The sequence below is a fragment of the Scylla paramamosain genome, chromosome 14, assembly GCF_035594125.1.
Source record: "Scylla paramamosain isolate STU-SP2022 chromosome 14, ASM3559412v1, whole genome shotgun sequence".
Lineage (NCBI taxonomy): Eukaryota > Metazoa > Arthropoda > Malacostraca > Decapoda > Portunidae > Scylla > Scylla paramamosain.
The window spans coordinates 23,977,423-24,003,516 of NC_087164.1; the positions used below are offsets into that span (position 1 = coordinate 23,977,423).

At 34.0% G+C, this 26,094-nt stretch overlaps 1 protein-coding gene across 3 annotated transcripts in view; it reads right to left on the reverse strand.

The window, feature by feature from the left end:
- LOC135107048 (sodium channel protein 60E-like) overlaps nucleotides 1-26,094 on the reverse strand; it is a 264,723-nt gene that overhangs the window by 61,868 nt on the left and 176,761 nt on the right. For all 3 annotated transcript variants that reach the window (XR_010271559.1, XM_064016638.1, XM_064016639.1), the window contains exon 26: nucleotides 21,425-21,616. Coding sequence is in view for 2 of the 3 variants with exons in the window: in XM_064016638.1 (XP_063872708.1) it covers nucleotides 21,425-21,616 (192 nt within the window). In the remaining variant the exon portion in view is untranslated. The remainder of the gene's footprint in view (nucleotides 1-21,424; nucleotides 21,617-26,094) is intronic.

The window sequence follows — 26,094 nt, forward strand, 5'->3', positions numbered from 1 at the left end:
GCTGTTGCCACCACTCAGTGGTAGTACTGAGTGTGCTACTGCCATTGCCACCACCCTGGCCACCCACAGTGATAGTACTGAGCATGCTGCCACCAACCCCACCACCTGCAGTGATAGTAATGAGCATATCACCACCAGCCCCACCACATGCAGTGATAGTACTGAGCGTGCCACTACTAGCCCCACCACACTGCGATAGTAATGAGCGTGCCACCACCGGTCCTGCCACATGCAGTGATAGTACTGAGTGTGCCAATGTCACTGCTGCCACCCCTGCCACAGTGTTACTATACAGTCAGGTTGCTGCTAATGTGCAATATTCTAACATGAATTGCATCTAACATGGAGGGGGTCTTGCTTCCAAGTCATACTCTAATGGAGGGAACTTAAAGCCTAAAGCGGGGATGGGGTGAATCAAGCTGCAGAGAAACCTGTAATGTAGAGCAGGGTAACACTAATGTCAGGTAAACGAATATGCCGCTGCTGCCACCATCACCAGCTCTGCCACCCAAAATAATGCTAGTTTAGTGAGAAGAATATCAGGCTGCAGCCACAGCTGCAGCTGCAGCTGCTCTGCTGCCACTGCCATTGCTCACTGCTGGTGCTGTTGCCATAATACTCATCACTGGGAGTTTAATGACAAGGGCAAGCTGCAGCCACCATACAGTGATGCAAGTTTGGTTAGGAAATGGACATGCTGTAGCTGCCACTGCCACTGCTGTCTCTGCTGCTGCTACAGCGACTAGATACTGTGATAAGAGTTTAATGAAGAGAAGGGCAGGCTGCTGCTGCTGCTGCTGCCACTGTCACCACAATCTAGTGATATCAACAAAGTGTATGTAAACACTGATGGTGTCATTTTTTATGATTGTTACTGTACTGCATTGGTTTTATTCATCACCCTTTTGATTTTTTATGAACTCATATGTATTTACCATCTTCATTTGTATGCAACAAAAATGTTTTATCTTAATTTTTGAGTGGCCTGTCTTAGCCAGGTCTGAACTATAGCTAGTTTTTGCCATTATAACTGGTAACTGTTAGCAGAGCTGAACCCCCACATTAACAGTAGCTGGTTTATATATATATATATATATATATATATATATATATATATATATATATATATATATATATATATATATATATATATATATATATATATATATATATATAACACTACCATTTTTTGTAGTTCATCTATCTTGAAAAAGGTGGTAATAACTATGCAGTCTTATCCTGTAAGCACAATAACATTGTTGTTACATCTCTGCAATGTTAGTGTTATTTATAGTTACATATTTGTGATTTATACAGATAATGAAACACAAGAAGACTCAGAAATTTCAAAATGAAGCCACTGCATCACATTATTGTTAGAAACTATAGTTTAGTACCTTTACTATTATTATCATCCATTTCTGTTCTTCAAAACCATTCCCTAAAAAAAACATTCTTAGTATTTCCATTGTCAATTTCCATTATGGAAGAGCTGAACCCCCACATTAACAGTAGCTGGTTTATATATATATATATATATATATATATATATATATATATATATATATATATATATATATATATATATATATATATATATATATATATATATATATATATATATATATATATATGTGTGTGTGTGTGGTTTGGCAGTGTCAGTCTCCACTGGGCACCAACTCGGCATGCCGTACTGGATCCTCAGGCAATAATACTTATACCATCTTTCTTTCTAGTTATATCTTGCAAGGTAGAATAGGTATTGCTAGGTATTGCCTGGCAGAGGTGATGATATGGGAGGCAGGCACTCTGTGGCACTGAGGGACAGAGAGTACTGAAACTGCAATGCACCAAGATGTGTGAGCAAGAGAAAGAGAAGGCAAGTTGAGCTCTTATGAATAGAGTTCGTGTGTGGGACTGACTGACTGTTGATGGTGTGAGTGCTTGGCTGTCCCTGTACCTGCCTGTGTGTATATTGGATTAATCCATCCCCAGACACCAGCCTACTTTGTCTTAGCAGTTTATGACAAATGCTCCCACAGCCAAGATGGCTGCTTCACAACATCTCCAGCTCACAAATTGTTTATCCAGAAAGGATGTATTGAATGAATTTAGTGACACAGAACTCATCAGAAGATACTGTTAAGACTGTGCAGGTATTCTCTTTGTCACTGATCTGGTAAAGGAAGCCTTACAGAGGGACACAGAGAGGAGCAACTGACTTACCGCCAAAATGGAGGTGATCATAACACTTAGACATCTTGCTGCTGGGAAAAGCTACTGAAAAAATGCAGTTATGCAGTAGTGATGGCATTGGGGGTCATCGAGAGAAAACAGGTAGCTTGGGATTATTCCTGAGCATTGAAAACTTTTTGTTTACATCAAGGCTTTTGAACAAGATCAGATTTACCTTATTTCTAAGATTGAATTACTGTTTTACACTCTGTGTCTCTCCTCCAAATATATAGAAATGAAGTAAATGTTAATAGAAGCTATAAAATAGTAATAAATGGCAGCTTTTGCTATGTCTTTTAATATTTGAAATCAGGTAATTTTGTTTGTGAACTGAATTATGGTACTGCAACTGAAGCTATAACGAGTTCAGTTTTTTGTTTGAAGACTGGTTTGTTAAAAAAAGGAGGCGTTTGGTAACTGAGGTTCCAATATATATATATATATATATATATATATATATATATATATATATATATATATATATATATATATATATATATATATATATATATATATATATATATATATACACACACACACACACACACACACACACACACACACTGTCACTGCAAATGGAATATATATATATATATATAACAAAAAGTACAGATGAAAAGTACACAGAAAAATATAGATACATATGAGTTGTGTATCCATCATCCCTGTGTTGGAGTGTGATCAATGTTTGTTTATATGGGGGGAAATTATCTTCTGGGATCCATGGTGGTACACTGCCAGGCAATGTACCACCATGGATCCACTGTTTTTTTTTTTTTTTGGGGGGGGGATTAATTGTTTTTTGTTTTATTTACTTTTCTTTATTCTTCATATTTATATGTAAATCACTTTAAATAAGCAATTAAAAAATAATCCAGAGTGAAACAAAAGTTTGAGGTGTTTTTTTCATGTGATGGCCACTAGCCCCCCCCAAAAAAAAAGTCCACTGAGGTGCTGGTCATCAAGAATTTCAAGATAAGTGTGTTGAAACCTCTCTTCTGAAAGAGTTCAAGTCATAGAAAGAAGGAAATACAGAAGCTGGAAGTGAGTTCCAGAGTTTACCAGAGAAAGCGATGAATGAGAGAGAGAGACTGAAGACGGTTAGAGGAGAGGAGCTGATAAGACAAAAAGCTTTTGATTCCACACTGTCTAAAAGAGCAGTATGAGTGAAACCCCCCCATACATATGAAGCATGTTCCATACATGGAGGAATAAAGCCCTTGTACAAAGCTAGCAGCTGGGGGATGAGAAAAACTGGTGGAGAACACTCAGAACACCTAACTTCATAGAAACTGTTTTAGCTAGAGATGAGATGTAGAGTTTCTAGTTCAGATTATAACTGAAGGGCAGACTGAGGATGTTCAGTAGAAGAGGGGGATGGTTGAGTGTCACTGAAGAAGAGGGGATAGTTGCCTGGAAGGTTGTGTCGAGTTGATAGATGGAAGAATTAAGTCTTTGATGCATTGAACAATGCTAGGTTTGCTCTGTCACAATCAGAAATTTTAGAGAGTTCAGAAGTCAGGCATTCTGTGGCTTCCTTGTGAGAATTGTTTACTTCCTGAAGGGTTGGATGTCTACAAAAAGACATGGAAAAGTGCAAGGTGGTATCATCAGTGTAGGAATAGATAGGACAAGAAGTTTGGTTTAGAAGATCATTAACAAAAAATAAGAAGAGAGTGAGTGACAGGACAGAACCCTGAGAAACACCACTGTTAATAGATTTAGAAGAACAGTAACTGTCTACCACAGCAGCAATAGAATGATCAGAAAGGAAACTTGAGATGAAGTTACAGAGAGAAGGATAGAAGCCATAGGAGGGTAGTTTGGAAATCAAAGCTTTATGCCAGACTCTATTAAAAGCTTTTGATATGCCTAAGCCAACAGCAAGTTTCACCAATATCTCTAAAAGAGGATGACCAAGACTCAGTAGGGAACTCCATAAGATCACCAGTAGAGTGGCCTAGACAGAACCCATACTGGCAATCAGATAGAAGGTTGTGAAATAATAGATGTTTATGAATCTTCCTGTTGAGAATAGATTCAAAACTTTGGAGAGGTAGGAAATTACAGCAATAGGACGATAATTTGAAGGATTAGAATGGTCACCCTTTTTAGGAACAGGCTGAATTTTGGCAAACTTCCAGCAAGAAGGAAAGGTAGATATTGATAGACAAATTTGGAAGAGTTTGATTAGGCAAGGTGCAAGCACAGAGGCACAGTTTTAGAAAACAATGGGAGGGACTCCATCAGGTTTGTAAGCTCTCTGAGGGTTAAGGCTAGCGAGGGCATGGAAAACATCACTGCAAAGGATTTTCGTAGGTAGCATGAAGTAATCAGAGGATGGAGGAGAGGGAGGAATAAACCCTGAATGATCCAAGGTAGAGTTTTTAGCAAAGGTGAAGAGTTCAGCTTTAGAAATAGATGAGATGGCAGTAGTGCCATGAAGAAGCAAAGTTACTGGAGATGTTTTTGGCTAGGTGCAAGAAATTACAAGGGGAGTTAGATCTTGAAAGATTTTGACACTCTTTTAATGAAGAACACACACTTGTTTAGGTCATGCTGATACAGGTTAGGAATTTAATGGGACAGACTTGACTACTTTTACAATTTTAATGTGTATGTATATATATATATATATATATATATATATATATATATATATATATATATATATATATATATATATATATATATATATATATATATATATATAGACCTTAATTATTAATATAATATACAACTAAATCTTGATTAGTAAAATATATTTTCTAAAACCCCCTGAAATAACCACTTAAGCTTTTTTTTGGGGTGTTTTTGAGTTTTTTCAGGAGGGGGGGCATTAAAGCTAAGCCTGGAGGCAGGAGGGTGACAGTGGAGTTTTTAAGCTGGTAAATGGCTTTCTGGGTCAACACAAGATCAGCTGCCATATATATCACTAACACTCCCTGCTGCAGCTATGCCAAGGAATGTGCTTTTTCTTTCATTTTCAGCTCCTGGTGACCTATGGTAAAGCACAGCAACAAAACTGTAAGCATCCAAAATTAGTCAATGATGGGTCACATGAAGCCTGATGGAGTCGTCAGTTATGGATGCTGCTTCCATGGCAGCTGGACCAGCACTGGTGTGGGATGTATATGAACAGCTACACAAGCGTCTCAGCTGCTGTGAGATGTATGATGACTGTGTTCTAGCACATGATGGATATGCAACTCAAATATATCCACATTTTTTCCATATGTGCTTTTCACCTGCATTTTTGCTGTATAGATTTCTTTTGTGGTGACTACAGTCAGCTCGCCACTAATGTGCAGTATTCTAATGCAAATCACATATAGTGCCTGGGATCAGTTTGCTTACAAGTCATACCCTAACGGAATTTAAAGCCTACTGCATGGATGGTCCACAACAAATTGTAAAAATGTCTCTAACACTGATATCGAGGTAGCAAGTGCAGTTCCAATCCCAACATCATTACCACTATACACAGTGATGCAAGTTTAGTGAGAAGAATGAGCTGTAACTGCTGCAGCTGCCACCATTGATAGTGACATCAACAGTGAGCATTCATCAGCTGTTTGTGTAAACAGTGGCTCAGTGTGGTCTTTTAATGAATGTTTGTGTACTGTATAAGTCTTAATTCATTATTTAAAAAAATATTTTTGGAACTCCTATGTTTGTATTACCTTCAGTTGTATCCATGAACAATCTGAATGCTATAAGTAGTCTGGAAATATTTAAATTCTTGAGGGTTGTCTCACACAGGCTGGAACCATAGTCCTTTTTTGCCATTGCTTTCATTAAAACTCTAAAGTAAATCACATCTAATGTGGGCCAATGACAGTACTGAATTCCCCTTAGCAGTGAACTGACTGTATGCACACACGCACGAACGTGCACACACACACACACACACACACACACACACCTTGGTAAAAAACTACAATTATGTTCCTGAGACCACTTAATGTAGCAAATTTTATGCAAGGCAAGTGTTGCAATGGGCTCATTTGAAATATTTTATTTCTTCATGCAATCACAGATTTTATATTTGGTGACCTTGTTTAAAAGAAGTTGATTGTATACATATATGAGGTGACAGCAAAATGCTCTAAGAATAATCATATATAAAAGAAAATCTCCTTTGAAATAGCACTTCCAGTGCCACTGCCTCTGAAGCGCATTCCAAAGGTCTTGTTCTTGAAGTATGTCAAGCATCTTCTGTGCTTTGTCATGAACCTACCCCATGGTGTCAAAAGAGCATCCCTTCAGCTGCATCTTTATTTCCAGGAAAAGGAAGTGCAGAGATTAGGAGTATAAATGTCCTAAAACTGAACTTGGGACCTGACAGTCATCATGGTCTCAATGTCTAAGGTGTCATCCTTGTGTTCTCTCAGTGAGAGGTTCAATCCCTGGCTGGCTACAACTTCCCATGGCTAAAGACTTATCTCATCTTCAGATCAATTTCTCATTGTTTCCATAGAATGAATGTCCATGTGGGGAGCATGACAGAAGTCAAAAGGGACCAAATCTGATGAGTAGGGCAGCTGCAAAGGGATAATCATGCATCTGAGAAGCCCATGCATTATAAGAGATATGTAAGAGAGGGTGCATCATCATCATGGAGCATCCATTTAGCCTTGCACCACATTTCAAGCCATATCTGCCAAATGTCCTCAGATGCCTCAAAACACTTCAGTAGAACTGGCAGTTGATGATCTTTTCTGGGGTATGAATTCATGATGAACTATCCTATGAATCTCAAAGACATTGAATAAAAATGCTCTTAGTGGTTTTCCAGACCTGCCTCATGCCCTGCATGGAGATGCTGGACTCTTCTATTGTAGAGACTTGTTTGGGTTAGGGGGTTATACCTGTAAACCCAAATTTTGTTCCCAGAGATGTCCTTTGACATGAAGGTTGGGTCATTCATGGCTGGCTGACAGAATTCCTGACAGACTTTGGCCTGATGCTTCTTCTGTCCATTGTGGAGATGATTCTGCACAAACAGTAGATGCTTGACATGCTTAGAGAACAACACTTTCAGAATAAGTTTCAGGGGTGATGACAGTGCTGAATGTGCTGTATTGCTGCTCAAATGGACTATTTTGAAAGAGATGGTGCCCAAATGCAAATTAAGTAAGTGCTGTAGGTTTAAGTAATTTTTTCATACCAACTGTTTATCTGTCAAAATATAGTGTAGACTATCTTTTATGCTCGAAGCACACATATGTTAGCACATAAACACATCACTGAAAAGTGTATCAAGCTTCCTTGACAATGCAGCTTCAAGTAAATGAATGACACATGTTATACAATTTTTCTGCTGATAGTTATAATCATATGAACAGGAACATTCATAATGCTAATATGCTAATCAATATAAATAACCATCTTTATGATATCTATATTCTTATCTTTGTAATGAGATACTTAAACATTAGTTAAGCAGGAAATCTTAAAAAGAGAGACCATTGGTGGTGGCTGAAGCCACTGAACACATGTTTTCTTTTGTCTGCAAAAGTATTGCAAATGTGATACAGAAAAATATGATGCTTGTTAATCAGTGTTAGTGAAAACATATTTTACAAGTACAAAAAAAAAAAAAAACATAAATCAAAGTTTCTGGAAGGAGTACATGTGTGTGTGTATTTACCTAGTTGTATTGTAAAGGGCATGAGTCAAAGCTCATTTTGTCCTGTCTCCATAACCATATTTATCCAGTCTCTCTTTAAACATGTGTACACTGTTTGCCACCACCACCGCTTCCTTCAAATCATTCCAGATTTCAATAGTTCTATATGGGAAGTTGCATTTCTTGATGTTGCTTGAACATCCACTCTTCTTTATTTTCTTCCCATGCCCCCTTGTCCATCTCTCTCTCCCTCCTATATCAGTGGTACCAAGTAATTTCTGTCTATTCTTTCTATAATGTTTACTAATTTTTACATTGTTATCAGGTCTCCTCTTTCTCTTCTCTCTTTTTGTGTTGGTAATCCTATCTCTTCAGGTCTTTCTTCATAGCTTAAGCCTTTCAATTCTGGTACCATCTTTGTTGATATCTTCTGTATTCTTTCCAGTTTTCATAATCTTTTTTTTCTATGTGAAACCCAAACTACTGTTGCATATTCCAATTTAGGTCGTATTATGCTTGTTATAATTTTCTTCATCATTTCTTTATCTAAATAATTAAATGCCACCCTAACGTTTGTTAACAAGCTGTATGTAAAGCTGAATATACCATTTGTGTGTCTTTCAGGTGATAGTATGTCCAGAATCATTACTCCCAAATCTTTTCTTCATTACTTTTGTTATTTTTCTCCTCCCATTTTGTACTTCCATGAATGTGTGTGTGTGTGTGTGTGTGTGTGTGTGTGTGTGTGTGTGTGTGTGTGTGTGTGTTTATGATTCAGAAACATTTGTGTTCAAACTTGTTCATGTTCAGAGGCTCTGTTGTGTGTGTGTGTGCAGAGAGAGAGAGAGAGAGAGAGAGAGAGAGAGAGAGAGAGAGAGAGAGAGAGAGAGAGAGAGAGAGAGAGAGAGAGAGAGAGAGAGAGAGAGAGAGAGAGAGAGAATGATATATCAAAACTTAATACTTTCATGCCAAAGATATATATATATATATATATATATATATATATATATATATATATATATATATATATATATATATATATATATATATATATATATATATATATATAGTTACAATGCCACTTGATCAAGTGAAAGGAAAAAAAGCACTGATGAGAAACAAAATATTTCACTATATGAACTTGAAAATCGAATGATAAGAAATGCACTGTGCCATACCACTGCCATCCACCATTGACAGACTATTAAACTCATTTGGATATTATCATTATTTTTTTTTTACAATAATCTTTTTGTGATAATTTATGAGGTGTTATGTGGTCAAAGCAAGTGGGTATTGTTTCAAGCAATGACAGTGGGTCACTATCATTACTGCCTACCAGCCTGCCTGCTAGCTGTCTGTCAACAAAAGAACAATGAAGCTGTATAACACTTAATGACATTCATCCTATTACAATGCCCAACTCTATGAACCCTGAGGACTTAATTGGTTTTAATGATGAATTTCAATGTTCAATAAAAATTATGTGAGCTGCTGAAGCAGGGTATATGTCTGTCTGTGGAGAGTGGTAATGGTAGTGGGCTGGTGGCAACAGTGGTGTGATGATTCAGACATGCAGAGACAGGTTTGTGGGCAGAAGAGAACTGTGCACAGTCCACTACCTACCCTTCTTTCTCTTTAAGTTTATGTATTCTATAGTGAGTGAGTGTTATACATGTTTCATGTGTTTGATTTGTATGCAGTTTGTTGTTTCAGACTGCTTTCACTACAATTCTGTAATACAATTGCATCTGTTGAATCTGATATTGTATATTTAAGCTGGAAAAAATCAATGATGAGGTCATGTAACCAAACACTTATTTCACCATTAGTTACATGTTTCACCATAAAACAGTTTATTATAAGGCTATGCCAAATGGAATCCAACTATTTGAATCTTTGAGAGGATAAGTTATGAGACGAGAATATTTAAATGAAGCAAGTCTCCCGTGTTATGTGAAGGGAAGACCATGGTGACCTGTCCAGCAGCACTTGGTAGACAAAGAGATGATGTGAGAATGCTGCCCCTAGAGGAAGGTGTGCCACCACACCCAAGGTCACACATGCCCAGCATTCCCCCTCTCCTTCTCTTCTATAACTTTTAGTTGTAACTCTGAAACCTCAACTTGTTAGCCCTACAGAGATTCTGCTGCCTGTGGAAGGGCAGTATACTGCATCTTAAGGCAGAGACAGTAAGCAAAGTGGATGGAAATGTGTTTGCAATACTGTTACTGTGTGTGTTTATAATTGGTTGTAGTATTTGTGCTGTCAATATATATATATATATATATATATATATATATATATATATATATATATATATATATATATATATATATATATATATATATATATATATACAAAAGAATGGCTGTGTGTTTACTCTGGCCTTTCAATCCTTACAAAAGTAACCAGACAGCATGTGAGTAGCCTAGTAAATCCTCAGATCCAACCACAGGCCCCAATAAGTAATTGTGACGCATTCTCAGTGAGAAAGGATGAGGTATCTGCAACCCCTATCTGATTCCCTGTTTTTATGTGAACAACTCGTGGGAGGTGTTTGGTGCCCAGCATGATGATGGTTGTGACACAGGGTCACTACATTTTATATATATATATATATATATATATATATATATATATATATATATATATATATATATATATATATATATATATATATATATATATATATATCTTTATTGGTATTCTTGTAATACTTGGACTAATATTGGGACTAGAGCAATTCTGTATTAGTGTATATTTAGTGTAATCATATTCTAAAAATAAACCTTACTGATTTTAACATAACTTGATATATGTTAACAAGAAAACTTTCTTTCAAGCATATAAATCTAAAATAATTATCTTTAGAAAACAAATACACTTACTTCCTTTTTTACAAAAAAAAAAAAAAAGAAAAAAAGAAAAAAAAATAGTACTTCTTATTTTAGAAGCTAAGGAGGATGTAATATCTTAATTTTAATTATAACTAAAGCAAAACTAATAAGCAGGGATATAATAGCTGTGAAGAAAATAATAAAAACAAACATTAACCAGAGCACTGCCATAATAATAATAGTAATAATAATAATAATAATAATAATAATAATAATAATAATAATAATAATAATAATAATAATAATAATAATAGTTTTGTGCTTTTCCAAAGAATAATAATGAACCATGTAAAGACTTGTATTGTAGATAAACTGCATAAGTTCATTAAGGCTGTAAATACTAAATGCTATATTTATTTCAAGTACTGGTTTGTCTCTTGACTACTGCAAAAATGTACATGCAACTAGGCAGACGCTAAAAATATGTTACTCATAATCATGTTTAGCCTCAAAATGCTAACATATCATTCCAGATCTAACCCAGTTTATGGTTCTCTTATTCAGTTGCAGATGAATTTCACCTACTAATTCTGAAAACTTTAAAATATCAGTTTAACACTGAAATATAGTGTTATGAAGATAGGATTATCACCTCACAAATGGAATGAAAAGTTTCCTTCTATAGCATGAATGACATGCAACCAACATATGCCACTTGTAATGGAAAGCAAGCATAAGGAGGGGGTGGTATCTTGTCAGCCTTACTACATTTTTCTATATAAGCTCACTTAATTTACAAGATGCAGTTTTAGTAATTAGGTACTTGGTCATAAAGTTAAGCATTATTTAACAGCGAATTCTAAGATGATATACAATATCATTACAACTGCTTTTGTGTAGCTACTCAAGATATTTCCCCTCTCAGCAATACTCCAGCAACACTCCAATATTTCTGATTACATTGGAGTAAAAGATGCTGACTTAAAATACATAAACACTGCTACCATGCTCCAAACAAATGCTAATGATTTAGTAAAAGTAAAAAAGATGTGAAATGCCCAAAGCGCTTGAGGCTGTGCTGAAAACTTACCATCTGTAGAATGTCAGACGTGAAATAGATACCAGAGTTAAGCTCAATTGCACAGTGATACCGGTGTTAAAGCATTTAAGCAAGCAATATCATTCAAAAGTATAGGTTCAGTGTGAAACTTCACAATCAAGGACATCACACAAGTGGCAAAAGCAAAAGGCCAAATGTACTTTAAAACCGGTATACAGCTGCTTTAGCATTGAACATTTAAAAAAATGCCTGGATAAATCAGTATCATCTGAATTGCACAAATAAATATATCTATGCACATATTATATATATATATATATATATATATATATATATATATATATATATATATATATATATATATATATATATATATATATATATATATATATATATATATATATATATATATATATATATATCACACACACACACACACACACACAAACAGTATCCATCAATAAAAGAGAGAAAAAAAAAAATTGTCAGTCTCTGGTAAACCCAACTGTATAGTGATATGGTTTATCAAGAATTATAACAATACATTTTTTCAGAGATTTCTGCACCATATGTCTTGCTATCAAACAATGCACCAGCAGAGAATAAGGTCTCTGGACAGCTTTAGCATACCCGACAAGCAAATGGATAGGATTAATTGGAATTGTCTTGATTCTCATTCATGCCCATTTTTATAATAAAGTCTTTTATGCTATCATCATTTGGTAAGTCAGCAGAATGTGTCCTACTAGGAAAAGCACTGCATCTTGGCTGTGGCTGAAGCATAATTCTTAACAGCACAAATTCTGATCATGTAACCAAAAGCATGCAGACTATTCATATACCTAAAAAAGCAACTGCAAAATGTAGTGCCAGATGAAGGAAGTATCTGAAAAGGCAAAGAAGACTACCAAGAGCTCAGATGCCATTCTAAATAAAAGAAATGTCAAATCCCAGTGCACCTGCCTTGGAAATAAAATTCAAGCACAATGATTTTCTCTGGAATGTCTACTACTGATATGATATTACTGGGAATCTAAGATGCCATTTCAAAGAGCTGTCAAGAGACATTTCTAGCTTAGTACGTGTGCAAGTAAGTGTAAGAAATACAAATTTTGGACAGTATAGGAATGGAAGGTCATGTGAAATTATAAGAATGCATCACTGTGCATTATGGCCATAAGATGATTGTTTAGAAACCACTGTGTGCAAGGCCTAACATTTTGCAAGAAATACAAATCCAGGACAGTAGAATACTGAGGAAAGGTTGTGTGGAATAATAATTCATTCAAGTGAGCACCACACTGAGTGTTAGAAAAGTATCCAAAGTCAGCAAATGCCATTTAAATTTCACTCAAGATTTGCACAAAAGACCATGAAGCATTCAGATGAAATCATGATAAGGAGTGAATCTAGTGAAGAGAAGAACAAGGGCAGGCTTGTACCTCCTCCATAAAAAAAATGTTACAGTGAATGTACTATGTTACCATGATATCTTGAAAGACCATCTACCAGATAATTTCAAGTCATTGTCACTCCCACTTCATGCATGAAAGTGCCCAATATCACAAGGCACAAGTAATAATAAAATAGCTTAAATGGTTGCATGGCCAGGCAATTCACCAGAATCAAATCTGATGGAGAAAGTGTGGAATCTTATAAAACACAAATTGAGAACCAAGATTATCAATAACATACCCTACTACATTGAAGAAATATAAAAATATTTGAAACATGGATGGGGGACTGATTACTTCAGAAAATTTTCAGATGGAATGTCAGATTGCATAACAAATGTTTTGTATGCTAACAAACATGACCATACAGCAATGATGCATGTTGGTCTTGAAATTTGCATTAAATTAAAGCATTTTATTTTACACTTTTTAGCTGATAAAAATAGTGGCTAGACAATGACCTTTTGATGGATACTGTAAATGTATACATACACCTACACCCACCCTCCCAATATATATATATATATATATATATATATATATATATTCACACACACACACACACACACAAACATGCAAACATACACACAAACACACTATCTACATTAGGATTATTTTTCTGATCTTGTGACAATTTCAATATATCATTAAGACATTATTATTGTTAATGTTATGCTATCTTGAGTATTTACTGTGTGGTTTGGGTTTTATGAATAAAGAGAATAAACTTAATTTTTCTGGCATAAATGTGAATTGGTATAAAATGAGAATGTGTCTTTGGAATTTGTTTGAATTTGTATAAAAAAAAAAAGCTCTGACAATTAAATTAATCCATACTTGGCCTGCACACTTATATTTTGTACATAACTTCTGTATCTCTGGCAACAAAGTTAGAGGATGTATATATATTTACCTGACTGCCTCTAAATGTCTGTCTGTCTGGCTATCTACTGCTCCACAAGATATCTCAAAAAGTTGTCATCAGATTTATTGAAAAATTTAAGAAAAGGTGGACATTGTGTTAAGGATCAATTGATAAAGTATTGAAATATATGAATATGTATGCAAATCCAGGAAAAAAATAAGTTTGCAGTGGCATTTAGATGCCTTCTAGTATCAACCTGCAACGCAAGATCTATTAATTCTTTATATACAATGAAAGCTCCACTAGTTCAAGGAAGTTAAAACTATATTCTATATTAGCTAAACAAGTTTGCCTAAAGCTCAGATTGCAAAAAGATGTTATCAACACAACTGTGGTTGCTGCTACTACAACCCAATCTCTGAAATTCCTGTGTTCTTAGATCATATCATATCATTAGTACTGTAGCTGAAGTGAGTGGCCACTTCCACCCTCAGTTGAAAAAATTCACTTCATATACTGGACCCTATTCTTCTTCTTACTGTTATTATTATTATTCTTATTATTATATTTGTTTTGATCAATTCATTATTTTTTAGCTAATTTCTGGTAGCCAACCAATCTAAAAAATGCAACAAAATACTGTATTTCCATATTATTCTATTCAAGCTTCCAAGTTAAAATTACATACAGGGGAACCTAAAGTTAATTTTAAATACCCAACATTACTTAAGCCAATTACTTATTTACAGTATTTTTAGCTGATTCATTGCAGACCAGTCAATCCCAATAGATATAATAAAATACTTTTGTCTTATTTTATTCAAGCTCCCAAATTAGAATTGTATAGAGATAAACTTCAAATTCTGTGTTATTTGAATTCATGGCTTCACATTCCATGCCAGTTTCAAAATTCATCCCATCCTCAGTACTATGAGTTTTCCCCTCACTGTCATGTGTCACTGAAATCAACTTGGTGCTACTGATAATCATGTACTGATAAATAGATATTTATTCTTAAGCGACAAGGAGCCATTAAGTGTTTAAGAATTAGATTATGAGTAGCATATACTTTCATTTTATCCTACAACTGTAATAAAAAAAATTGTCTGACTGCACTTCTCCCTAACCTGAGCTCTGTTTGCTACATTCATCATGCCAAAGTGCATGCTAATTTTGTTTGTGAACTATTACTTCACAATAATACTCCTAGTTTGGAAATTATTTAGGAACAGAGTCAAAATATTTCTAAAATCAGTCCAACAATTTCTAATTCATTTAAGTCTTAAAGGCAATGCCACATTGCTTATGCATATAATAGCAAATATCAAACTCTAAAGATCTTTGCCACAAGTTTCTTTGATATGACTCAGTTTACATCATTACTTGTGGGTAAGAGTATGTTAAACTAGTGACAAAAGTGCATGAAAGAGCAATAATCTGTCATGAGTTAGTGAGCAGCAGTTACAATTATGTACAAGTGTTTTTTTTTAGTCCCTAAACATGTACAAATTACAAGTGTGCAAACAGCAAAATAATGTGTGTATTTTAGTGTGTGTGTGTGTGTGTGTGTGTGTGTGTGTGTGTGTGTGTGTGTGTGTGTGTGTGTGTGTGTGTGTGTGTGTGTGTGTATATATATATATATATATATATATATATATATATATATATATATATATATATATATATATATATATATATATATATATATATATATTAAAATTAAAATTAACATTTTACATACAATCTTATGCATATCCAAATTTCACATGGATTCAGCAATTTTCATCTTATACTAAAATGACATGCTCTCTTTTTCAATCATTCTGGCACTGCATGGTTATAAGACATGCACATCCACTGGCAATCATTCATGTGCTGTATCACAGCTTGAGCTGGATGATTTTTGTCACTATGTGGCACATATCAGCTTTGCTGTAAGCTTCTAAAAAAGTTATCATAGCCTGCATGAGCATTCTCTCTCTCTCTCTCTCTCTCTCTCTCTCTCTCTCTCTCTCTCTCTCTCTCTCTCTCTCTCTCTCTCTCTCTCTCTCTCTGCATCATCAAAATTATTTTGAGAGGCTCTATACATGCTTGCATGTGACAGCCTTGTTCATCTAATGGCAGCTTGCCAAGCTACATGGTCTCTAGAAATTTCCCTCTATAAACCTATGTAAATCACTGAGATCTAATCACTCTACACCATTCTCTAAATATGCCTAAACCACAACAGTCTACCTCATCTCAACACCAAACTGATGAGCTTCACTCCCATACTCTCTCTCAGTTCACCATATGTGATCCCATATCTGTTGTTCATTGGTGTGTTACACACCCATCTAATCATCCTGATCTTCAATTACATCAGCCTATGAAAACTGCCTGCCTTAACTATCTAGATGTTGCATTACATTCCTCATATATGTTCCATAAGTGCCCCTTGGATCCAAGAGAGGGTTTTACTTTGGTCAGTAAAGGCAACTGTTCTAATTCTTGTCAGAATATTAGTATATACTTGCACTGACTCTTTAAAAAAAATCATACAGCTTCCAAATATAAAGATTTCCTTAAATTCAAAGGACTCTCCATTAGGATTCTCAGTTATTTTGTCAATTTGTCCCACCTCTACACCTACATATTCAAACACCCAAATATTCTGAAACCTATTCTCTTATCACAATACATCTCTTGTGCATCCACATGCCAAATATACTACATAAAATTAAATTAAGACCACGCTTTTTTTTGCAGAATGCGTATGGCCATGCACTTTTAGTGCCACCACCCTCACTCAAAATCATAACTGTTGTTTTAAGGGGAGCATCACATAATTTCTTAATTATCAGTATAATGTCATGATTTTATGTCCAAAGTATGCCTCCTCCAAAATAATTTTCACTCATTTTTAGGACCACTACTTGTTATATAACTGCTGTAATATATCAAATTTCTTACTTAATTCCTAATAACTTTGCTATCTAATGACCTGCATTTATGAAAGAAATACATCAAACATGATATAGAATATGTAAATGATTGATCATTTTAAAATCTTTATTTCCAGTCTTCTTTAAGTGGGATGAGTTTTTGAAAAAAATAATTTTGGGCATTTAAAGGTATGCTTTTAATATGAACAGTTGGGTACCCATAATTGCAAACAACAGAATGATAAAAAAATCACATTCTTATTTTCTTTCTGATAATAGTTTTCACTAAAAGCAGTAACAAGGCAAGGCTGTTAAGGAAAACTAGAGGAAATAAAGCTTTGAGATATTTAGGTTTAAACATCTGGATTTAAAAGGTGTGCTTAAAGTTCACAGCATATTTGAGCAATAGCATGTTTGTTTTTCTCCTATAGGCACACTTTCTGTATTAGTCTTTAAATGTTTAATCACATTCATATTACATTTTTGAGTAAAGCAGTTACCATAGGTGGGAGCAATAATGAAAAAAATTATCACAATAACTGATAAACAGATAACTCCTGCATAGTGGACACACTAGGAGATAACACCTCACTATCTGAAAAAAGTAAGATAATAATGTGTGATATACACATTCCCTATTGACATGAGTGACAAAGGAGGAAGCCAGAGAAAATCAGTCATACCTTCTTAAATTATTATTTTTTATGAAACTTTGTCACACTGAAGTTGACGTATAGTAGAATATGTGAAATTAAAGCAATACCTCAGTATTGTTTTGAGAAAAAACAAACAAACAAACATATATATATATATATATATATATATATATATATATATATATATATATATATATATATATATATATATATATATATATATATGATGCTCCCCTTAAGTTCATTTACCCTCATGTCCTTGGACTCCATACTTCTCTCTTCATCTTCTGAGTTTTGCTTCTCCCTCAACCTCATTCTCTGTCATCAGCACCGAATCATCTGCATACATTACCTCCCATCCTATCTTTAAATCACAAAGCAAAGCTTTAAGGATCATACTGAAGAGATCAAAATGGACTTGTGGAGCACACTCATCATGTTTTCAGAAAATTTGTCTATCAACTCCTCACTCACCCTTATTTGCCTAGAAGTGATCTCTATTTTCATTAGCCTCTTATCAATCTCCTACTTTCTTATAGCCCATTCAATCTCTTCCCTTGGAATCCTGTGATAGGTTTTCTTTAGACTAACAAAAATTAACATTACAATTCTTTCTTTGCTAAATGCTTCACCTGCATCTGGTGCACAATAAATAATGAATATACACTTCTGTTTATCCTAAACTTATACTGCACTTCAGCTAACTTTCTCCCTTTTCAAGACTCTTCCATTATTGTTTGCATTATCTTTATGATTATTACCTAAACTATGAGCCTTGAAACTATGGTACCCAATTAGAGTACAACCTTTCTTTTATAAATATTAATTACACCTGTCAAAAACAACTATCATTACATGAAAATATTTATTAAACTGGAAATTAACTTTATTTCTACATCTGCAATTGCTTTTAGCACCTCCAAACATACCAACAATCTTTCTAATTTAATTCAAAAAAATTCAATGCCAAGCAAATGCTGTAGGTCACAGACTATATCTGCTATCTCTGGGCCTTCACTTTCCCATTCAAACTCTACATCAAGTAATTAAGGTAATAAGTTTTCCCAAGCCTTCCTAATACTATTTGTATTATTGTTTATTATCACTTCATCATCTTTCCTCACAAGATTACCTCACCTACATTACTTCCATTTTCACATTTCATCTCTCTTTTCATTTTTTTAGACTTAATTTTTCCCTTCTTGATTCCACAGCTTATTCAGAAAGAGTTTCTGAGACCTGTCCTAGACTTAATTTCTAGCTCTGTTTTTTGCTTTTAAGGATTTTGCCCTACTTACAGCATTTCTTAATTTCTTAAAAAGTCTTTTCTCTCTTGCAGAAGAATTGTGTCCATCCCAACAATATGGCACTTTGCATCAAGCTAGACCTCTTGTCCAATCACAATATAATTTTGTTACAGTCATAAAATTAGACTTTATATATATATATATATATATATATATATATATATATATATATATATATATATATATATATATATATATATATATATATATATATATATATATATATATATATATATATATATATAGTCCTGACCACTTGAGTGCATAGACGGATTACATTTGCATCACTATTGGGTGCCAACTCCATATCACAGTTGAAACAATTCTTGACAAACGAGTGGCATTTCTGGTGGCAACTGGCATCTCTTCCTTCCTGACTCTGGCAGCAAAGCAGGCTTTGGTCATGACTGGCCCATTGTTTACTTTAATTACTTGCTAAATTTGATGCCATTCTGCAAGATTTCTGTGCCTTGTGACTGACTGTGTGTATTGGTAAGGCATTAATATAAGTATTAAGCTATTATAAAAGTGACAAAAGCATTAAGAAAATTGCTCTGTACAAAGTATATAAGGGAACAGTAGAAAATACAAATGTGGGTGGTTATTGTGTGCACATGCAGTCACCAAGGCACAGAAGTCTGGGGAAATGGCTTTAAATCCAGTGAGTAATTATATAAGCTGTGCCAATACTCTTGCTAGTTGCAATTGAAGTCTACTATTGCTGACTGGCTTAGGTGGAAAGATATAGCTGATACTATCAGAAATACTTCTCATTTGTCCAAAACTGCATGATCTGGGGATGAGACTCAATGCTGACATAAAAATATATGTTAATTACTCAACTGGCTGATTTTATATATATATATATATATATATATATATATATATATATATATATATATATATATATATATATATATATATATATATATATATATATATATATATATATATATATATATATATATATATATATATATATATGGAGTATTATCACAGTTAAAGAAACTGGATAACCCTTTTTATGAATTAGGTACATAATTGTACTCTTGTGATATTTGGGGTATTTGAATTTTTATCATCAGACTGTGAAATAAATAAAAACAATCACTGTAGAAATATGATTTTTCCTAGTGACTGCTTATCATAAAGTAAATAACAACAGAGGTAAGCATCATATTTTACAATCTGTTTTTATTTTTTACTATTCATGATGAGAATTAAAGTTCCAAAAATACTGCAAGAATAAATTCTATGCCAGATAATTCTGGAGTGTATTACTTATATATTCACTGTAGGCAATTACATATCTATCTGGATAATTCTGAGCACGATTTATCTGACAAAAAACTTCATTATGACTATTGAAAATTAGTTTGTAAATGCAATAACAAGCGCAAATTGTGACAGAAAAGTTCTTGTACTACTTGCTTACAGCAATAAGAGTCTAATGACAGCAAAAATCTGTCTTCCAGTGGAATTATAAAAGCTGATGATGACAAAGATGGTGACTTTTCTAGATATCTACTGAAAGACAGCCTTTTAGTGCTTTAGGCAAGTAGTTCTAAAAATTCAAGATCAGACTTCATATCAAACCTCATTATTCTTTATTTTTAATGACAAAGAATCAGCTTAGGCATTCTAGCAAATCCTTTTCTCAACTGGATCATCATTAAACAGAATACTGAAGATGACCTGACTGGTCACTGAAAGAACCAGAGGAGTTGGTATGTCAAGAGCAGAGTTGTCAAAAAATGTTGAAGTTACATTTTCTATTAACAGAATGGATTGTACTCAAAATAAGCCAAATAGTCATCTCTTGCATCTCTTGAAGTATAGGATTTTAATGGGAATACCCTCCATATCTATCAATTTATCCATATATGTACCTGTTTTTCTCCATCAGCTTATATATATATATATATATATATATATATATATATATATATATATATATATATATATATATATATATATATATATATATATATATATATATATATTCTTTAAAAAAAAAAAGTTTATACTTCCCTTAGATGTTAAAGAGAAGGAATGAAGGTGTAATATAACATGGAAGCGAACAACACTAAAACCAACATCTCTCAGCACTACACTCAGTTGCCTACACACATACAAATATCCTACAAACTACAATAACACATTTTCTTAAACAAGTAAGCAAGTACTGTTGGTGCTGTAATACAAATAAGTAATACAATATCAATGACAGCTGCTGATGCAGTACCACAAACAAATAAATATAATATGTGTCTTTTTAGCTTTAGATGCTATGAATCAACTCGATTGTCATTTAAAAAAAGAAAATCAATAACAGCAAATACCTACTAGATTTACCATAAGTCAACTACTTTCCTTGAGTATCAGTTACTGATAATGCAGTACTGCTATATACCAGTATGCCATCATTGAAAATAAACTCTCTCAACATACCTTTTTCTTTAGTGCATTGAAGTTATCAATGATGACACCAATAAACAGGTTGAGGGTAAAAAATGACCCACATACGATGAAAATTACAAAGTAGATATAGGCATAGATATTTGCCTCTCTTTCTGGCTGTTTGTCAATTCCTCGGCAGTCAACAGCATCCTCCATCACTTCCATCCAACCTTCAAAAGTTGCCTGAAAGGAGAAAATTACATCCATCTTATATTCCCCCTTCAAGGTAATTTTATTGAAAATACATGAACAGTATAGATAATACATGAAAAAAGTGCAAGGCAAATATTCGCTTCTTCATAAACCAATGGATCTAATGATAACTCACAATCCCTTGCTGTGGCTTTAGTATCCCATTTGTTCTGTCCATCTACCTCTGACACCTGTTCCTAAGAACTACCATATGGAGGTGGTTGTGACAGCATTCTAAGAACTACTGTAAAACAGTGGATGTGAGAGAAAAGCTAACAAGAATCTATGCCATGTTAATATTAACAGCAACTAAGTGCTCAGTAGTCATGAGCTGCGATATCCACAGGTGGGCATTATCATGATAAATTATTGCGATAATTCACCATGATAACCATACTGAGTTATTGGTTATCTGATAATTATTTTTCCATGCTATCAATTCATCAGCATCACTGATACTTTTGGTTCCAAACTAGTGATAATCGATAATTTTAGTTTTTTTTGGAACATGAGCACATTGCAGTTATAAACATTCAAAATCAAATGTAGTTATTTTACTTAAAACAGTACTTTCATTAGTGAAGAGAGGAAAAACATTGAATTTGAATTTTTCTACAATATTTCTAAGTTTTCTACGATAAAGATAAGAATAAAGATTCTGATTTATCGATTTTTTTACTTAAAATATCAATATCATTATTGCTAGTATATGAATTTTGGATTTATTGATTTATCAGTTATCAGTTATCGAGTGATAAATTTATCATCAGTTATCAATTATCAGATATCGCTGATAAGGTTGCTATTATTAATTTATCGGTCATTGTGATAATTTTTTTTTAGTTATCATCTCCAACTATGGCAGACATCTCAATGTCCAGAACCAAAAGCCATCAATATTCACACCAGCCATCACCATGTATCACAGATACCAACATCCAGGCTTCAGATATGCCCAGAAAAATTAGTGATTTGTTGTAACCATCCATATACAGTAGTTATAAAGAACTGGATATTATTTTTTTAGGTCCCTAGAAACAACAATGTTCAGAATCCTGTATGACTATATGCAGACCAATAATTGGTTTCACCTGAATCATTTGGTTTCAGATATGGCAGATCAACTGAGGGTCAGCTAAATATGATCAATAATAATATTTCACATTGGCTTGATTATGGTTTTACTATCTACCTTTTACTCTTGGTATGAACTGAGCAAATAGTTAAGTGCAAAGGAGGAAGAGATGCATTGAAAGATTGTGTGAGAGAGAGAGAGAGAGAGAGAGAGAGAGAGAGAGAGAGAGAGAGAGAGAGAGAGAGAGAGAGAGAGAGAGAGAGAGAGAGAGAGAGAGAGAGAGAGAGAGAGAGAGAGATACGTTGAGTTGAAAGGAAAGCCCAAAGTTACTGTAAGTTCCATGTAAATCTAAAGTTAACCTTCCCCACTTAATTTACTTCACCTCCTTTTCTTTTTCTTCAGTGTAGGCAGGCAATGAAAAAAAAAATAAAATAAATAAATAAAATAAAATAAAATTAAAAAATAAAAATAAATAAATAAATAGATAAATAAAATGAATAAATACATAAATAAATAAATAAATAAAATGAATAAATAAAAATAAATAAATAAATAAGTAGGTTTAAACTCTGAATATGAAGTGAAGGGCTTAACCTGACATTTGAAGTCCACTCATATGTATTCAGATCCTCATTAGATCCTGATATTTTTTCTTGGCAAATTTTATCATTTGTAACTAATACACAATTGTGTACACATGTTGTTTCTATAACTCCAGTCACATAACATCCAGTCACTCTCTTGTACTCTTCCTAACATTCTTGACCAATATTTCATTATAAACTTAATCTACTACACTCAATAGACTTATATCCCTAAAAAGTACAAGTACCTTCATACCTATCACTCCTATCTTGAAAACAAATATTTTACCACACACCCATCCAAACCTGTAGCTTCTCATCTTTCAGCTGTCTGATTCCCTTTTACATTTTTTCCCTTGAGACCAATGGTAGTTTCTTAACAGATTTATCCCTTACTCCTTATCCTTTTCTATATTTAAATAGTCTTTTAAATCTCTTCTTTACAATATTCTTCTCAGTCAGTATCCTATAATCCTCTGCTTTCAAACTCTCTTCTTTCTTAAATATTCTTTTCTTCATCTTTCCAAAACCTTTCTTTATTCAACTGAAAATTTCTGTCAGCCTACTACTTACTCATGCTCACTTATACATTATGTACAATAGGATATTCAAGCAAAATAACTGGTGTGTCATCTAACATAATGACTTATCTTTATGAAAACCTATAAACACCTCGAATTCTATGGCTCATTACATTTCTGATACATGAGAGCCTTTGACATTTATGTGTGAAAATAAGAAATTGTATGACAGATTCTGATATGATGAATGAAACAATGCCTTTTATGGTGGAGTTGATGTGCAACATATTCAGGTTGTTGCTAACACGTAATATTGTCACACAAATTGTCTCATGGAGGGGTCAGTTTGTATCTAAGTCACACTCTAATGCAGGGATTCAAAACCTTAATGTGGGGATGGCCTGCAGCAAGCTGCAGAGAAGTTCATAATGTGGGGCAGGGCAACTGCTGTTGCTGCCACCGTTACCCATCCTACGACCAGCAGTGATGCAAGAGAGTGTGCTGCAGCTGCCACGAACCCTGCCACCCACAATGATAGAATTATGTGCTGCCACTGGTGTTGCCACCTTCTGTAATAGTACTGAGCATGTTGCCGCTGTTCCTGTCAGCGCTGCCACCTGCAGTGATAACACTAAGCGTGTCACCACCATTGCTGCAATCTTTGCCATCTGCAGAGATAGTTCCAAGAGTGTTGTCACTGCTGCCATTGCCACCAGAGCCACAGTCATGATGTCAATTGTGCTGCCGCTGCTGCCACCATACCCATCACTCACAGTAATGGTACTGAGTATGTGGTCACCATCGCAGTTGCATTTTTTGCTTTTGTTTTCATTTTAACTCTAATGCAAATCACATGTAATGTGGGATGTTAACAGAACCAAACCCCCACATTAGTGGTGACCAGACTGTACTTTTTTTTTTAAATGTCAATAATTTTACCTGAGACAAGATGTAAAGTAAAAAAAAATATTTGCAAATGCAGACAGGGATTGATCCCATGATTGGATACTCAAGGGTCATGATCAAGATTCTTCCCAGCCAAGATAAACCCCAAGAATCAAGTGGAGTTCTGCTGGTGTTAACTGTTTCATCCACACACAGATTTACCCCCTCACTTTAAAACAATTTCTAGTTTTTCTCTACATACATATTTAGTCTTTTAGCACAATTTCTCAGTAAACATTATTTTAATTATTTAATATCATCTGTGTCCTTACCCTTAGGCTTCAAGGACACAACAAGGGAAGCATTCAGGAGTTGTTAGCTGATCCTCTGCCAGACATCAACACTCATGAAAACCAGAGGAACTTTAACAAAGGAACATGAGCTAATTCCAATTAAGGCTGTCATTTTATAACAGCTATGCCCTTCATATAGATGCTACAAGATGTGTTGTTAAGGTAAAACCTCAGACACACTGGACATTGACTATGTGAGACCACTGAAGAAGTGGAGACTAAATCTAATGCAAAAACATAAAACTTAAATTCTCTGAAATACAAATAATCCATGAAATGGAAGATTTTTATATAAAGAAGCTGTACTATTGATAATATGTTTTCATAACTGTTATCAAGTACTTTATTTCAAGCTATGATTTATAGAAATGCATATAATAGTGAAATATTTTCTAATTGCTGTGAAGATGAAGCCATGGAATAAAGAGTAAGATAAAACATAATTAATGGAAATTTTGTCATGAATGCTATAATGAACAAACATTATAACACAGGTTCTGTGATACAGCAGTTCTATACCATTTTTCTACAAGAAAGTATGTATGGAACTTGTAAGACCCCTGTAGTGATGAAATTCAAATTAAATGTATTATAAAATTGGCCTCCAACATCATGAAGGACAGAACAATGTGACAAAATATTGAATACTGGTAAAATGCCATAAATTTATGTGCATTTTGAGTCTTGCCCAATAAAAATTGTTGAATTTTCTAGAGACAATATCAGTGGTAGAAGTGTTAAAGTGCCCATTATATAATTTTCAAAGATATGCCAGACTCATAACAACATATGCAAAGATATATAGACACATTCACACATGTATGAGACCACATGCATGCTATTAAAAAGCAGAAAATAGAAAAGATAAGAAAGTGGAAGTGATCAAACTTATTCTCTCTACATATAAGATTATCTTTTATCTATAGAATGATGAAATAGAAGCTGCATTTTTCCCATGCTTTGTGAATATGTTACAAGACTCAAAGTAGTGACATGAAGTTTAAAAACAATTTAAAACAAAAACCTTTTTACGGCATCCTTGGAAAGGATC